The 17,288-nt window shown below is 37.3% G+C and overlaps 2 protein-coding genes across 2 annotated transcripts; one reads left to right on the top strand and one right to left on the bottom strand.

Annotated features, from left to right (window-relative positions):
* Positions 1-20: 20 nt before the first annotated feature.
* Positions 21-4,071, bottom strand: LOC128605722 (uncharacterized). Its single transcript, XM_053621434.1, has 2 exons — positions 3,675-4,071; positions 21-1,875 (listed from the first exon to the last, which is right to left on the bottom strand). The coding sequence occupies exons 1-2, from the start codon at positions 4,069-4,071 to the stop codon at positions 1,259-1,261; spliced, it is 1,014 nt and encodes a 337-aa protein (XP_053477409.1). The 3' UTR covers positions 21-1,258.
* Positions 4,072-7,184: 3,113 nt separating this feature from the next.
* Positions 7,185-17,266, top strand: si:ch211-117n7.7 (Monoacylglycerol lipase ABHD12-like). The gene is made up of 13 exons (XM_053621712.1): positions 7,185-7,537; positions 8,157-8,278; positions 8,370-8,469; positions 8,543-8,662; positions 9,351-9,381; positions 9,465-9,510; positions 13,401-13,530; positions 13,691-13,728; positions 15,570-15,652; positions 15,816-15,901; positions 16,021-16,099; positions 16,194-16,318; positions 16,705-17,266. Exons 1-13 carry the CDS (start codon positions 7,446-7,448, stop codon positions 16,730-16,732), a joined length of 1,080 nt encoding a protein of 359 aa, XP_053477687.1. The 5' UTR covers positions 7,185-7,445; the 3' UTR covers positions 16,733-17,266.
* The last annotated feature ends 22 nt before the right edge of the window (positions 17,267-17,288 follow it).

Here is a 17,288-nt window from a genome sequence, read left to right as displayed (position 1 = left end):
GATTATTATTCATGTAGATTTGACAGGTTGGAATATTTTTGCTTATTAGAATTTAAACAATGTCTGTTATTAAATACTTGTGGGAGGAAAACAGTGCAAATAACGCCAAGATTTCAACTGAAGGTGTATTTCTACAGTGTAATTATATGATGAACCAATGAGAAGTGCTTAAAGTGTTATAAGAAAGACACTTGAGACATTTGTTTTGCACGAAAAATAATTGTCATTTATTGATTATTTCAAACTATTGGTTATTTAAAAAAATGCAATAAAGCAATCATTAATTAATAAATAGTTTATTAACAAAGCCTATACATTTAACACAGATTTGATGTCAGTCTTTAGCCTATGTAGCAACTGATATTTTTGTAGCTTTTATGACAGTAGAGATTTTATATATTTTACCGTTAGGATTTAAAATCAGGTGAATACAAACATATACAGTAGACTGACTGACAGGAAGTGAATAATACTGAATTCATTACAATGGCACCTGTCAAGAGGTGGGATATATTAGACAGCAAGTTGATGTGTTGGAAACAGGACAAATGGGCAAGCGTAAGGATCTGAGCGACTAAGACAAGGACCAAATTGTGATGGCTAGACGACTGGGTCAGAGTATCTCCAAAATGGCAGGCCTTGTGAGGTGCTCTCGGTATGCAGTGGACCAAAAGTGGTCCATGGAAAGACGACCAGTGAACCGGCGACAAGGCCACGGGCACCCAAAGCTCACTGATGTTTGTGGGGAGCGAAGGCTAGGTCGTCTGGTCCGAACCCACAGAAGAGCTACACAGCCGCAGACTGGTCAGAGTGCCCACGCTGACCCCTGTCCACTGCCGAAAATGCCTTCAATGGGCATGTGAGCATCAGAACTGGACCATGGAGCAATGGAAGAAAGTGGGCTGGCCAACCCTAAGACAACAGAACATAAGATAAGGTATCAAGGTAATACTTACCATACCTCATGATTAGAAAGGATAAAATACTCACCTCACTTTAAAAAATGGCTAATGCTAGAACCTAGATGTGAAATACTTACCACACATTTAAAAAATAAAAATAAAAAAAGACTAATGCTGGAGCCTAGAACTGAAATATTTTCCAAAGATTTTTAAAGATCCTAATACTGCAGTTTACCTCATGGTAGCTTAAAAGCTAGTAGTTAATAATAATAATAATAATAATAATAATAATAATAATATAACTAGAAATTGGATGGGAATGGAAATGGAAATAATTCCAGCTGGGTCCAGAATTACTATGGCCATGCTGATAAAGACATTCCCATGTCCAATCTAAGGGACAAGGTGTATGAGCTCTTCTCCAAATAAGTGAGCTCAGACAACTCATGGTCATCATCCTGTTGCTCCACACGCCGCCTTCTTCTGGGAGGGGCCTCTTCAACAATGTCCTCTTCAGTCATCTGCTCCCTCTGTCTCTTCCTCCCCCTGAAATGTTCACTACTAGAGTGCTGTTGCATGTTGTGAATGCACGCCAAAGCTGGGAATAAGCTCCACAAAGGGGGTGAGCCGTTGTCATCTTCCTGCTCCACATGAAGAGGAGGGGCCTCTTCATCGTTGTCCTCTTCATCATTCATCTGCTCCCTCATCATCATCCTCCACCAGAAATGCTCACTGCTGGAGGGAGCATCTGCAGATGGAATGAACTCCAATGTAGGGAATACTTGCCAGGAACAGGACGAGCTCCTCTCCAAACTAACGAAGTCGATCAGCTCATCGACAGCATCATCATACTCCGCTCGCTGTCTTCTACGGGGACGGGCCTCTTCAGTGTTGTCCTCTTCATCACTCACCTGCTCCCTCCGTCTCCTCCTCCCCCGGTGCACATCCACCACAGTTTCCTCCCTCCATGTTCCTGTGTCAAAGGAGATGAAGAGACAGTCAGTACGTTTACACGGAAAACAATAATCCAATATTAACCCGATTAAGACAGTACTCTGATTAAGAAACTACCATGTAAACAGCAATTTTTTGTTACCTTAATCAGATTAAAGTCATACTCGCAGTAAAGACAAATCGAATTAAGACATGTGGAGTACTCCTATTTTAGTCGCATTATTGATGTGTATTACAGACATGAAAACACCTTAATCACATTATTAACATCGTGTGGGAGTTTTCACCGCGTTTTGCGACAGGACACGATCACACACGACAGTGCTCAACCGTTTTACAGCAAACAAGAGCGCACAGCTGCATCCGAAACCACGTACTTACCTGCTATATAGTAGGCGAAATACATGTATCTCTATATACTATATAGTAGGTAGGTACGCGGTTTGGGACGCAGACCACGGTTTCAAGCAGTCGTCTATTTGCACGTACAGCATGACAAATAATTAACTGCACTTGAAGCATTCGTAAAAATTAAAAATAAAAACACCCAAAACTGTATACGGTACCATAACGAAGACAAACTGTATGTTGATACGTGAAATTCTGGAGGGAACGTCGGACGGCATGGCGTGGGGATGTAATGACGTGCCGTTAATCGATCCATGTTCTATAACATGTAAAACGGGAACATGCAAGGAGTATTCTAAAAGCGACTCGTGTAAACACCTTAATCATAATATTGTCAATAATTCGATGTAAACGTAGTCAGTGAGATACATCTGCACATTTAGTAAAAAGGAATCAAAACGTACCAAACTTTTAGTAAACTATGTCACTTTTTTTTAAACAAGTTAGCTAACATTAGGCTAATTATCACCATCTTAAATCATTAGCCAAGTGGTTCATTTCTGCCTGCTATTTTCTCCTTTCACTGCCAGCTGGTACGTTAAGAGTCTTACACGTTTAATGCCGCTATCACACCAGGCTTTAGCGCTCCATTGACTTCCATTCAAACACATCCGGAAACGGCAGACCGTAGAATTTCCGTACTACGCTACTGTGTGATGAAAGTTCAAGTTTGTTGAACTCTGACCTGCGTAATCGTATCAGGTGAAGACGTGTGACCAATTGATGATCGTGAAGTCACTGCGTGACCTTTTTAGTTAAAAATAAAAAACGGAGGCGCTAGTTTCTCGAGCTCTCCTGTACTTTACACCACAGCTTTGAAAGATTATGAAAAGAGAGTCTGCCTGGTTTGCGGTGTCCTTGAAAACAGGAACAGAAGGAAACATAAAATTGTTTTTTAAATCGCTTCAAATATTGTTTGACATTTTATTGCTGTAAAACTTAATTGCATATGAAAACTTCATTGCCTGAAGTATGATGATGTCATATCCGGTTCCCGCCGCTGTCCAGCGGCGTCCGATAAAAACCCGCTTCAAGCCTAGGGTGAGCGCAGGTGGCATCATGCCGCTTTAAACTGCCTGTTTTAACATCGTTCATATTTTAGTGTCTGTTTGCAGTGTTATAGCCAGATGAAAATTAATGTCAGATAGATCGATAAATAGAAAAACACAAACGCTCATGTGTAACAGGAAGTGCCACGCACTTACAGTAACAACTATGTTCACGTGTGTAGAGCCATTAGCTAAAGAATAACGAGCAGCTTGCTTTTTACCAAAACCTCTTAACGCTATTAACACTACTGATGATTGCGTTTCACGTTTAGTGTTATTTTGATAACGCGGTGTTTAAAGTACTTGTGCTTAAAACCGAAATAAAGTGTGTGTGATGCTAAAAGGAAACTGGGTGACTTACCATTGCTGTCCGGCAGTCCACTCATTCCGGTCTCAGGATCGACCTCCTGGAGCTGCGGCGCTTCGTCCCTCCTGAAGATCATCGCTGAGAAGGCACAAGTGCAGGGATGATGGTAGAGATGTCTCGATGCGGGGATGATGATGATAGAGATGTCTCGGTGCGGGGATGATGCTGATAGAGATGTCTCGGTGCAGGGATGATGATGATAGAGATGTCTCGGTGCAGGGATGATGGTAGAGATGTCTCGGTTCTGGAGTTGATTGAAGTTGTCCCAGTGCAGAAAATGGTCTCGGAGTAAAATCCCAGGTGTAAGCCAGAGTTTGAGAGCTTCAGAAATCTGGTTTGAGTGCTCCGACGCGTTGAATATATACGCTTCGAACCCTTTGAAAATAAACATTCTAAACATTTGAAAATAAACATTGAAAAACAAGCATGCTGAAAGGCGTGGCCCTGGCCCGTGACGTCACATCTACGCGCTGTTTTTTCCGGAATCAATTACTCATTCAGTCTTATAGGTATTATTTTATTTTATGAAAATAAAAACGATGACTTTCTGGAATATTGTAACAGTTGGTTAATATTTAAATTTATCATTTATTCACATCATATATTTATATTTCAATAATATATAAATAGTAGTTCATATAATTACTGTTTGTATACATATAAACAGTGTGTGGAGAGATTTTGGTTTTCCATTTTTATTAAATTAATATTTATATTAATTAATAATAATAAAGGTTAATTTGTACTTTAATTAATCAGACACACACGTACATGTATATGATTAATTAAAGTGCAAAATATATACATACATTTATGATCGTTTTAAACAATGTTATGTTTATAAATAATTTTTAGATATTTGTATAATATTTTTTCTCTTGTTTTTATACAAATGTTTTTGTGTTTATGTACTTTTTTTTATCAATTTAATCCAATGTGTTTATGTAATGTAATCATGTAATCATAACTTGTTCAATTAAAAATGAAAAGTTTGTGCATTATAAGTTTATTATTTATTTGAAGCTTTTCCCCCCAAATACCGCAGGTGTGTGTGTGTAACACTAGGTTTAGGACTAAGTGTACGGCCTCACTGGCTCGCTTCAGAATCCAGCAGGATTTGGTGTATATTTTGCAACATTATGCTGAAATGTGAAGGAAAACCACCTGAGAAAACACAAACTACCCACCAGTGCCTTGGTGAACACCAATCCGGAAAGTATTCACAGCGCTTCACTTTTTCCACATTTTGTTATGTTACAGCCTTATTCCCGCCCGAAAAATGGCTATATTCTTAATTGTAAATTCACTGAAATTGACACTATAACCACTAGATGGGAGCAGAGGACCACTCTTTGGCTCATTCTGCTCAATAATATAGTTATTTTCACAGGTTTTTCTTTTGAAATGATATTTAGACATTATAAAATCATTATAATAACAACCACATTGTGGCAAGGTTTATCACTTCATTTGTTGATTTGAGGTATCATGGTTTGTAATTATATCACATTATGATTATACAGTGCATCCAGAAAGTATTCACAGTGCTTCACTTTTCCCACATTTTGTTATGTTACAGCCTTATTCCAAAATGGATTAAATTCATTATTTTCCTCAGAATTCTGCAAACAATACCCCATAATGACAACGTGAAAGAAGTTTGTTTGAAATCTTTGCAAATTTATTAAAAATAAAAAACAAAAAAAGCACATGTACATAAGTATTCACAGCCTTTGCCATGACACTCAAAATTGAGCTCAGGTGCATCCTGTTTCCACTGATCATCCTCGAGATGTTTCTACAACTTGATTGGAGTCCACCTGTGGTAAATTCAGTTGATTGGACATGATTTGGAAAGGCACACACCTGTCTATATAAGGTCCCACAGTTAACAATGCGTATCAGAGCACAAACCAAGCCATGAAATCCAAGGAATTGTCTGTAGCCCTCCGAGACAGGATTGTATCAAGGTACAGATCTGGGGAAGGGTACAGAAACATTTCTGCAGCATTAAAGGTCCCAATGTGCCCAGTGGCCTCCATCATCCATAAATAGAAGAAGTTTGGAACCACCAGGACTCTTCCTGGAGCTGGCCGCCCGGCCAAACTGAGCGATCGGGGGAGAAGGGCCTTAGTCAGGGAGGCTGTGAATACTTATGTACATGTGCTTTTTTTGTTTTTTATTTTTAGTAAATTTTGCAAAGATTTCAAGCAAACGTCTTTCACGTTGTCATTATGGGGTATTGTTTGTAGAATTTTGAGGAAAATAATGAATTTAATCCATTTTGGAATAAGGCTGTAACATAACAAAATGTGGGAAAAGTGAAGCACTGTGAATACTTTCTGGATGCACTGTATAATCATAATGTGATATAATTACAAACCATGATACCTCAAATCAACAAATGAAGTGATAAACCTTGCCACAATGTGGTTGTTATTATAATGATTTTATAATGTCTAAATATCATTTCAAAAGAAAAACCTGTGAAAATAACTATATTATTGAGCAGAATGAGCCAAAGAGTGGTCCTCTGCTCCCATCTAGTGGTTATAGTGTCAATTTCAGTGAATTTACAATTAAGAATATAGCCATTTTTCGGGCGGGCGGCGCTCTTGCATGTTGTGAATGCACTCCAAAACTGGAGTTTTCTCTACCATCATCCCCGCACCGAGACATCTCTACCATCATCCCTGCACCGGGATGAAATAATCAATAAATGACAATTATTTTTTGTGCAAAACAAATGTCTCAAGTGTCTCTTATAACACTATAAGCACTTCTCATTGGTTTCTCATATAATACAAATATCAGAGAGCACAAAAAACACAGTAAGGTAACCAAGGGAAACGATTTTGTGCGTGATTCAAAAAACTCTGAATTCATGTTTCAGTTTTGTGCATTATAATTTTGCATGTTTTTTTTAAATGTTTGATTCAGGCTTATTATTTTTCGATCCGTGACCGCAGAACTTTTGACGGGAAATTATTCCCATACAAAATATGTTCTTGCGCGTGCAGAAATTTGACCCAAAAAATAAAGCCATAGATCCGCATTAACGTCTTGGTGCCAGACACCACAGCACACGTCCAGAGGTCCTGTGGAGTCCAAGCCTCGACGGGTCAGAGCTGTTGTGGTGGCAGGTGGTTTTAATGTTATGGCTGCTCGGTGTGTATGGAACCGAATGAGCACGGAGTAGTGGTGTTTCATACTTGAATAATGAATCTGTGTTTTGAACGAATCTTCCAAGTGAACGAATCACTCTCATTCACTTCCATGTACTGACTCGTTCAGTTAAGTTCCGCCTGTGTAAAACATGTGACTGCTTTTTCCTGCATAAAATAATCTGTATTAGCGTGTGGGCTGTGAAGGAGCAAGTCATTGGTTGGACATACAGAACGAATACGCCCCTTCCTCTGAGTCTGAACAAGTTTAGAAGAGTTTGGCATCCCATAATTTCAGACAAATACAGTCAAAACATAAAAGTCACGTGATGAGTACCCGAGAAGCTGATCTTAAAGTGCACTTATCAACGTGAATGGATTTTTGCCATCCCATAATTTCGTGTTATTATTATCTACAGCAGTGGGCGGTTTCAGACGCAGGCAAATTGATCAAAGTCCTAAAAGGGCGGATTTATCAGGACGGTATCTGTTACCGTCCAGCACATGAAGTAGAAATTGATCCAGCCTGATGTAGTGTGCAGTAGCAGAAACACTCTCACTCTACTGAAGGTTTTCTTCACTGTTGTATATCGAGTCCGAGATGAGAAGGAGAGTTGATGAAACTGCTGCGTCCAAACGCCCTGAGGGGAAATCGGTGAAAAGGGAAACTGGTGAAGTGCAAACCAAAACCAGGTTAGTGACATTAGTCCACATTTTTCACTCTATAACACTTATTGTTTGGTAGATAATTCCAGGTCATGCGTTAATAGAAATAAATTATTACCAGTGACTACTCAGATCACATTATTAATAAATAGTTACATTAAGGGTGAATTGTACTTGTGCCCTATAGCTAGACATAAATACGTTTTCAGTACCTAATTTACTGTCAACAGAACACACAACCTTCTGATCTGTAACTCAAAGCCTTAATGACTGAATCACCACAACTAACTCAGCTAGTTTGCATTGATTCAGCCACTTCCACAACTGAATTAACTCACACTAAAATATTGCGTTGAATAAATGCAAGCTAGTTGTGGTGACTGATGTTTATTTTATTTTTTTTACTGTTATCAATTACAAACATAGTTATCTCCCTTATGTATTTCCCCACATCTATCTATAATGATTCAGCTCTCCCAGCCTGATTTTTTGTCCAGCTGGATTTATACTATGTGCAGTTTGATCTTTATTAATGTAAGTGTATGTACTAATGTAGCACTGTACATGGTTGGTTTTTTTTCGTTGTTTTTTTTTTAAGCGCTAGTGTGTTTGTCATGTGCTGCTCTGTTCATTTGTTCTTTTTCAGGTCATCATGGTGGGTGTGGGTGAAAAGGGGACTGATAGCCCTCTGCACTCTGTATGTGGCCACGCCATTGATTCTGCAATTCTTTCCCAGTGTCATACAATACCTGGTTTATAAACACGCCGGTGCATACATTTGTTATAAATATGGCAGATTTAATACAGAATGTCACTTGTGCAGTTTATTGCATCCACAGCATTGTTTATCTCTCTTCAGTAACATATTTTGTTGACCTGAGGCGTCCCTGTGATCTTGGTCTCAATCACACCGTCAATATGTACCTGACCTCAGAAGCAGGAGTGACACTAGGAGTATGGTAAGTTGTGCATTTTGTAAAAGCAATTTCACATATCTGCTTTTTGTTCTTACTGTCGATGGTGCCTCTTTAGGCACACGGTTCCTGAACAAAAGTGGAAGGAGGCTCAAGGTAAAAGTTTGGAGTGGTATGAGCAGTCTTTGGGGGATGGTTCCCCTGTTTTCATCTACCTCCATGGCAATACGGGTAACAGGTGGGAACATCTATAGAAACTAGAACATTTGTGTAACAAATTCTATGTGCAAAGGGCTGGAATGACTGCAGTTCACCAAATGCACACCAAGTCGTGTACTCCAATGAGAAGTGGCTGCAAGGCAGATTGAACTCAGTTTTTTTTTACACTTATTGCTGCCAGGGTATTTGGTCACAGTGGACTATCCAAAATAAATAAATAAAAAACAGAAAAGCACAGAGTGACCTCAAGTGCTTTTTTTTTTTTTCCTCCTGACCAATTATCCCTAAAGTTGGGAGCAAACAAGACCCAAAAAAACATAGACAACTGCAAATATTACTCTTGTTAGTCAGCAAATGATTTACCGTATGACATGTTGAATTGAAAGTATTTCATAGCCAGAATTCCAAGTTTGCAGATTCAGAGGGTTAAGACCTGTTGACTAGTTATATATAAAGTTATTAAGTTCTGTTTTAAGTTAATTCATTTTATTGCACATTGAACTCTGCAGCGACCTTTGTTCATCCACCAAGTAAAAAAAAACAAAAAACATTTTGCAGCATAGAAAACCATGACATGATGTGATGTTTCCTCATGCCTCCAGTTTGTAGTAGTTTGTAGTGATGCCTACTGATTCTAAATCTTTTATGAATGTTTTAAGTGTTGTATTGTTTACTGTACAAATGTGTCTGTACTTTTATTTAAACAGAGCAGCGCCACATCGTTTAGGAGTTGCCAATGTGAGTAGCTACAATATCTTTACTGTTTAAAATCAAAACCATAGGACAATGGCTCCCTGACCCAGTGTAAAATATTGTTGCAGGTGTTAAGTGCTCTTGGCTATCATGCTGTGGTTATGGATTACAGAGGTGGGTTACATCTTGTTGCTCCTATTTCATGTATAGATGTTATTAAAGGAATACATTGTAACATTTAAAATAACTAGATGTACAGCTTCTGATTGCAGCATTGCTATATTTCAAAAATGCATTTCAATTTAGTACTTTTTTCTTTACACAATCATGAATATATAATAAGACCAATCATTGTTAGACCATTTCAGATAGTTCAACAAAATATAGCTATATCAAGAGAGGTGCAGAGTTTTCAGGTGATTTTTTTTTTTAACTGGATATTAGCATTTCTCTGGCCAAAAAAGGATAATTACCAAAAATATCCCTGCTACAAAAGTATTGGAATGGCAAGGCTAATTCAATTGTTTTCGCTATACACTGAAGACATTTGTGTTTCTGATCAAAAGATAAATATGAGACGATAGATCAGAATTTCAGCTTTCATTTCCTCATATTTACATCTAGATGTGTTAAGCAACTTAGAACATGGTATCTTTTGTTTGAACCACCCATTTTTCAAGTGATCAAAAACAATGGAACATGTGACTGAACAATGGAAGGTGTTTCTTGCTGCCCAGGTTTGCCCTGTTAAATCGATTGTTTAAAGAATTAATAGCTCTGAATGTCTACTCTTGGTTTGAGCCCAAGGTTTCACCTGTGAAGACTGCATTTGATGTTAAAAGGATAAACCAACATGAAGACCAGAGAGCTGTCTATGGGAGAAAAAGAAAAAAAAAATTAAGAATAAAAAAATCATTGGGAATAGTCAATACAGCAATTTGGGCTGACCTGAAAAAGAAAGAAACCACTGGTATATATGTAAACATTTTGCACGTTCTTGTTCCTTAGACTTAGAACTTAAGTCCAACTAATGCAGAAGATTGCTCACAGTTCCTAGGACTAGTATAAATCTGGGGAAAAGCCTACTTTATTCATGCATTTTGAGAAATGAACAGATTTACGCATATTAAATAATAAAAATGAACCATATTTTACAGTAATTATGTTTATGATTGACATATGATCTAGGTCTAAAATGTTACTACATTTGATAATGGCAAGAGTGAAGCATAATCTATCTTCAAATCTTGTTTAGCTCCAACCTTAAACCTTAACTGCCTGTAATTTTCTAGTATTCCTGAAGACCTTGTTTATCTTGTTCAGGTGTGTTTTGATTATGGTTGGAGACTACAGACTGCTGAGTTGTAGTCACACTGCTTTGATCACAGGAGAAATTCGGTTAAATTCAGTTTTATTTGTATAGCGCTTTTAACAATGGACATTGTCCCAAAGCAGCTTTACAGAAATATATAAATTCAGAATATAGATTTTAAATGTGTGAATTTATCTCTAATGAGCAAGCCAAAGGCGACGGTGGCAAGGAAAAACTCCCTGAGACGATATGAGGAAGAAACCTTGAGAGACTCAAAAGGGAACCCATCCTCATCTGAGTGAACCCGGATAGTACAATTATAAATAAATTTCTTCTATAAATTTGCTAATACATCATCTAAAAGTGCTATTGTGTAACCAAGAAAATTCATTACAGTTTTTACATGATGTCTGTTTTGTTGAACTTATCAACTGTTCATGATGGAGACTTGAGTGCAAAACTGTTTGTGGCACTTGTAGTCCTAAAGCTCTCATAGCATAGCTGTTCATATGAATTGAGGTCCAAAGCCATCGTTATGGTTTATAAGTGGTACCATCCTCAGTAATCTCCCTGATCTTTAGGCTGCACCATGTGGGGCCATCCTCAGCAGCAGCAGCAGCATGTGACTTCCAACTGATAAGAACTCCAACCAGACGCAGGGGATCAAGATGGATCGGGCAGGTCTGGAGAGCAGAAGGGGTCGTTTGTAGCTCGACAGAGAGCCGTCAGAGATTATTAGTTATGCTTATTTTCCTGTAATGATTAAGGACAATGTACTTTTTGTGAGTGCAACCAGGGACTCCGGCAAGACTAGCTATGACAGCATAACTGCAAGGGAGACCAGGGGGCAGAGCATCCAAACATCCCAGTTCACTACAACACTTTATGCCCGTGAGCCCTCTAGATATGCTCCTTTACCTAAGAAAAAACTACTTATAAAAGGTTTGACTTAACAAATATGTTTTCAGTCTGGACTTAAACATTGAGGCTGTGTCTGAGTCCTGAACACAAATTGGAAGGTTGTTCCATAACTGTGGGTCATTGTAAGAGAAAGCTGTTCCCTCTGCTGTAGCCTTCACTATTTGAGGTACCAACAAATAGCCTGCACCTTTTTATCGCAGTAGGCGAAAAGTTCACTCAAGGAACTGTGGCGCAAGATCATTCAGTGCTTTTTAGGTCAATAGTACAATTTTATAATCAGTGCAAAATTTTACTGGGAGCCAATGCAGTGTGGTTAAGATAGGGGTGATGGGTCATATTTTCTGGTTCTAGTAAGGACTCTTACAGCTGCATTCTAGACTAACTGGATCTTGTTTATACTCCTACTAGAACATCCAGACAGTAATTCATTACAATAATCCAACATAGAGGTGATGAAAGCATGAACTAATTTTTCTGCATCGTGTAGTGACATTATATTTCTTATATAATAAGAAATATTTCTGAGATGAAAGAAGGCTATCCTAGTAATATTATCTACATGCATGTCAAATGATTGACTGGAGTCAATAATCACACCAAGGTCTTTTACTGCTGCACATGATGAAACAGAAAGACCATCCAGAGTTACTATGTAATCAGAAAGCTTACTTCTAGCTGTATGTTGTCCTAGTACAAGGAATATGAAGTTAATAAGCAATAGCAAAGCTGTGTTTATGACAGTTTACTTTAAAACACCCAGCTGAACACTGTAATTCCATATTTGGATCAAATCTATTCATGCATACCAACTGTACACCTATACCAACATGATAGATCAGGGTTCTTCAGATCTGGTCCTTGAGGTCCAATGTCCTACAGAGTTTAGCTCCAACCCTAATAAAACACACCTGAACAAGCTAACCAAGGTCTTCACGAATACTAGTAAATTACAGGCAGGTAAGTTTGGAGGTTGGATGTGCTAATGTGCTCTAGAAATCAGTTTTTGTTCCAAGGAGCTAGGACCATCCTGAGCCGAGATGTTGAGGTTTCCATAAACAGCTATATAACCAAAGTTTGTTGTGTGCCATGACACAAAGATGGCCATCATGGTTAAACAAAGCTTTAAAAAATGGTGGTTTGCAATGCCAATGCATTCATGTGAAAAAATAAGTACACCCCATCGACATTGTTTGCTTTTTTGACATAATTGGACAAGCAAACATTTGATCATCTTTGAAACAGTGCCTATTAATGAGGTTGATATACTTGAACAAATCCACAAGGAAATATATATATATAATATATATATATGTGTGTGTGTGTGTGTGTGTGTGTTTTAATTTTGGGGTTCTTGGAGATTTCCTTTTGCATCATACAAGCTGCTCTTGGGCTGAATTTGCTGGGACGGCCAGTCCTGGACAATCTTGAACACCTGATTCTAATTTTATGGCTTTGAAGTTGTGATTAATGTAGGGGTGTACTTACTTTGTCCATGTGACTGATCTGTTTTTTGTTAATTTACATTGTGAAAAGTACTACAAAATGTCTCCAAAATTTTGTCATTTGATCATGTATCAACTTTATTAATAGGTACTGTTTCAAAGAGGATCAAATGTTTGCTTGTCCATATATGTAAAGAAATAAATAAATTTCTATGCGGTGTACCAATTTTTTCACATGACTGCACATAGACGTAATCACTAAAAAAAATAGAAAAATTAAAAACAGTCAAGCAAGCAACTTTGCAGTTATTGGACTACTTGAGATGGACTGGCCCTGCTGGTCTTCAGTGCTGTTATTTAGTATTTCTGGATGTGTAAAATTGTGCTAGGATTCGGGGATTCAACCGGAGAGCCCACCGAGGCTGGATTAACCACGGATACACTTTATCTGTACCACTGGGTACGGGCACGCAGCAAGGACAGTCTGGTCATCATATGGGGTCACTCCCTTGGCACAGGGTGAGTGAGATTGACACCACCTTGGCAAATCAGCTGTTATTTTATAAATAACATTTTCGCAGAATATTAGCATATAGTGATGTAATGTTCTCTATTAAATCACGTATTACTTTTCCAAATCTTGTATTTTGGTTTAAAGCCACATATTTTTAATTTACAGAGTGGCAACTAACACTGCAGTGAAACTACAAGAGCAAGGTAAGAAATATTACACTAAACTACTTGGAATGTCTAGGGTAGAAAATATCAGTCCCTGAAGTTTGGCTTTTATGCAGTTACCAACATATGGTATGCAGTGCCTATGGGCATATTCCTATGTTTTTAGCATGCTGTGGAATGTCCGCAGAAAATGTTTGATCACTTGCAGTATACTCTAAAATGTGATTTTTGGCCTTTATGTAATGATGTCTACCTCACTACAATATCTTAAGTTTGTAAATGTACATATTTCTAATTTGAATGAGTTTAACATAAACCTTTATTTACCTATATATTATTTACATATTTAAGTGGAAATACTGCTCATAATTTAAATACGTCTAAGAATGATTTTTTTTGTTCAGTGTACAGCAGCTAAATAATCATCCCCTTAATTTCTCTCGAAGGTAAAAAAAAAATAGCTTGTTACCTTGAACATGCAAGGTCTTCATCCTGAAAACATCCTTGTGGCGGGAAACTTAGTCACAGCTTTACGTCTGACCGGTACCAATGGCTGACAGTGGGGACATTTTCCGTTAAATAAACGTCTCCTTATGGAAATCTTAATCACATCAACAATTATACGTTTTTGTTTTTCTCTTTTAAATGACATATTTTAAAACTGTGCTTACAAGTTAGAGTTCGATTACATGGAGCTCAGCCATAGACGTCACTGTGAATTAATATTGTAAACCTATTAGAATGAGCACATTATTGCACTAAGATCAATCGTATCAGGACTTTTCCCACCTTCAATGTGAAATTGCAGTGTATACAAATAAAGTGAAAAATAATTAGAAACTTTTTTTTTTTAGGGAAAAAAATTAATAAAACAAACTTACAATAACCTAGTTGCATAAATGTGCACTCCCTGAAACTAATACTTTGATTTTATTACACCACTCAGTCTTTTTGTGTCTATCAGCATGGCACATCTTGACTTGTCAATATTTTCCCACTCTTTCTTCCAAAAACATTCTAGATCCATCAAATTTTAAGGGCATCTCATGTGCACAGCTTGCGTCAGATCACACCACAGATTATTAATTGGATTCAGGTCTGGGCTCTGGCTAGGTCATTAAAAAACATTGATCTTCTTTTGGTTAAGCTGTTCCTTTGTTGATTTGGATGTATGCTTTGAGTCACTGTCATGCTGAAAGGTGAAATTCCTTTCCATCTTCAGCTTACTAGCAGACACCTGAATGTTTTGCACCGAAATTGACTGGAATTTATAGCTATTCATGATCCCTTCCACCTTGATAAAAGTCCCAGTTCTGGCTGAAGAAAAGCAGCACTAAAGCATGATGCTTCACCTTGGATGGTGTTCTTTGGGTGATTTGTTTTTGTTTTGTTTTTTGTACCAAACATTTATTTTGGAATTATGGAATTATTATACCTTTTGAAATGACATGATTTGGAGTGATTTAATTGGGCTTGGATGTTTTTGTGAAAAAGGGCTTCTGTCTAGCCACCCTACCCCATAGCCCAGACATGTGAAGAATACGAGAGATTGTTCTCGTATGCAGAGAGTAATCAGTACTTGTCAGATATCCCTGCAGCTCCTTTAATATTGCCATAGGTCTCTTGGCAGCCTCCCGCCTGGTAAGTGTTTGATTTCTCCATTTGTAAATTTTGGAGAGATATCCTGTTCTTGGTAATGTCCCTGTACTCTCCCATTTTCCACATTTGTTGATGTAATTTATTGTAATTTCACACTGAGGGTGGGGAATGTTCTGAAATGATTTATCTTGGTTTCATTATTTTGCTTCACAAATACCTGCCATTTTAATTGGGGTGTGTAGAATTTTCATATCCACTGTATCATATGTTTGTTTTGCCAGGAAACCCTGTTGATGCAGTGATACTTGAAGGTGCTTTCACAGTTGCAGAAATGCCCAAAGGATACCCCCATCCTTTCACCTGGGTAGGTAATGTTCTGGGTCACTTTGATTTTAAAAAATGTATGTAATATAATGCAAGTGCATTTGTAGTATTTCAGAAATGCATTTCCTGATTACACGTACATATATGCTTGTGGACATATCCTATAAAACAGCACGCCAACTGTCTTCTTTTTCCCCCCTTAGTATTACTGGAGATTTCCATACATACAGTACTACTTTTCCCAGGACTCTATTAAAGCAAATAAATTTGTATTGCCCAATGTTCAAAAGTAAGCATAGAGTCATTTAAACATTTGAAACAAAAAATACAAACAAAATAGTGTGGACTTGAAAATATATGCCAAGATCATTACTAAGCTGCTAATGAGGATATTTTATTTTACTCTAGCTTGAAAAAAATGACAACTCCTCTTATGATCCTTCATTCTAAAGATGACCACATGGTTCCTTTCAGGATGGCTGAGGAGGTAGGACCTAAATATATACAAGCAATTGATATGTGTATACAGTATGTTTTGGGTTATGAGTATAGAGAGTCATGAGCCATATTTTCCTGTGTAGCTTTACAACACTGCTAAAAGTGTGCTGAAGTCAGAGAATAAAGTCAGACTGGTGGCATTTGATGGATCCCATGGATATCTTCATAATGGACTTTATAGGGATCCTGCACTGCCAAATTATATAAGGTAAACAAATCTGTTCTTGTTTAGTTTATTTATTTTTGTTATAAGGCAAAAATCAACTGTTATTGATTACCACTGCAAAGTTGATTGCTTTTCTAGTTTTTGCTGAATACCACATCAATTTACCAACTACAATTTTTTATTTATTAATGAATGACACTTTGTCATTTTTATCCATTTATAACATCATTTAATGCTTTCCATTAAAATAGTTTTCTGTAACTCATTAATTTCTCTCTCACTCTCTCTCTCTCTAATCTCATACATTAATTTAAATCTGTGACTTGCCTTGTTATATAAAATTAATCAACACAATCAAACCAATCTGATTCAAGAATTTAACAGTGATGTGGTACAATGATATATTAATGCCAGTGTTTCCATTACAGGGAGTTTGTGCAGTCAGTTGCAAAGTAATCTGAAGGCTTCAAAGGTGGCACCAAGTTAAACCTACAGGTTTTCATCTTCACATATATGTTTTGCTATCCTATTTTAACTTTAGTGATGTCTGCTTGCAGTTCAGTTTTGTTTTTTGTTTTTTTGTTTTTTTAAAAAGTCATTCCTGTTCTGAGCTTATGGTGTCAATTCAGTGGACACTCTCTTTCTCTCTCTTGCTCTCTATCTTGCAAACACACACACATTTGTTAGATTCCAGATAATGCACATACATTATGCACATCATGAATTGAACATATATAATTACAACTGTGATACATCTGTGACTGTTAAACAGTGCATTTGAATGAGAATGAGAATGATAAAGGAGTAGTCTTGAAACACTCTTAAACATCACAATTCTTATTTTTTATTTTTGATGATGCCTTGTAAATCATGATGACTACTTTATAAACAATAAAAACAAATGCTAAAAAGCATTTATTAATAAGCTTAAAGAGTTATTAAAAAAAACAATGATGATGTGTACAAGGAATAAACATTAAAGTATCTGTCTATGCATGTTCTGTTCTTTGTA

Source organism: Ictalurus furcatus, chromosome 3 (assembly GCF_023375685.1).
Source record: "Ictalurus furcatus strain D&B chromosome 3, Billie_1.0, whole genome shotgun sequence".
Taxonomy (NCBI): Eukaryota; Metazoa; Chordata; class Actinopteri; order Siluriformes; family Ictaluridae; genus Ictalurus; species Ictalurus furcatus.
The sequence above is the reverse complement of the archived record's forward strand: the minus strand, read 5'-3'. Positions and strand labels throughout refer to the sequence as shown.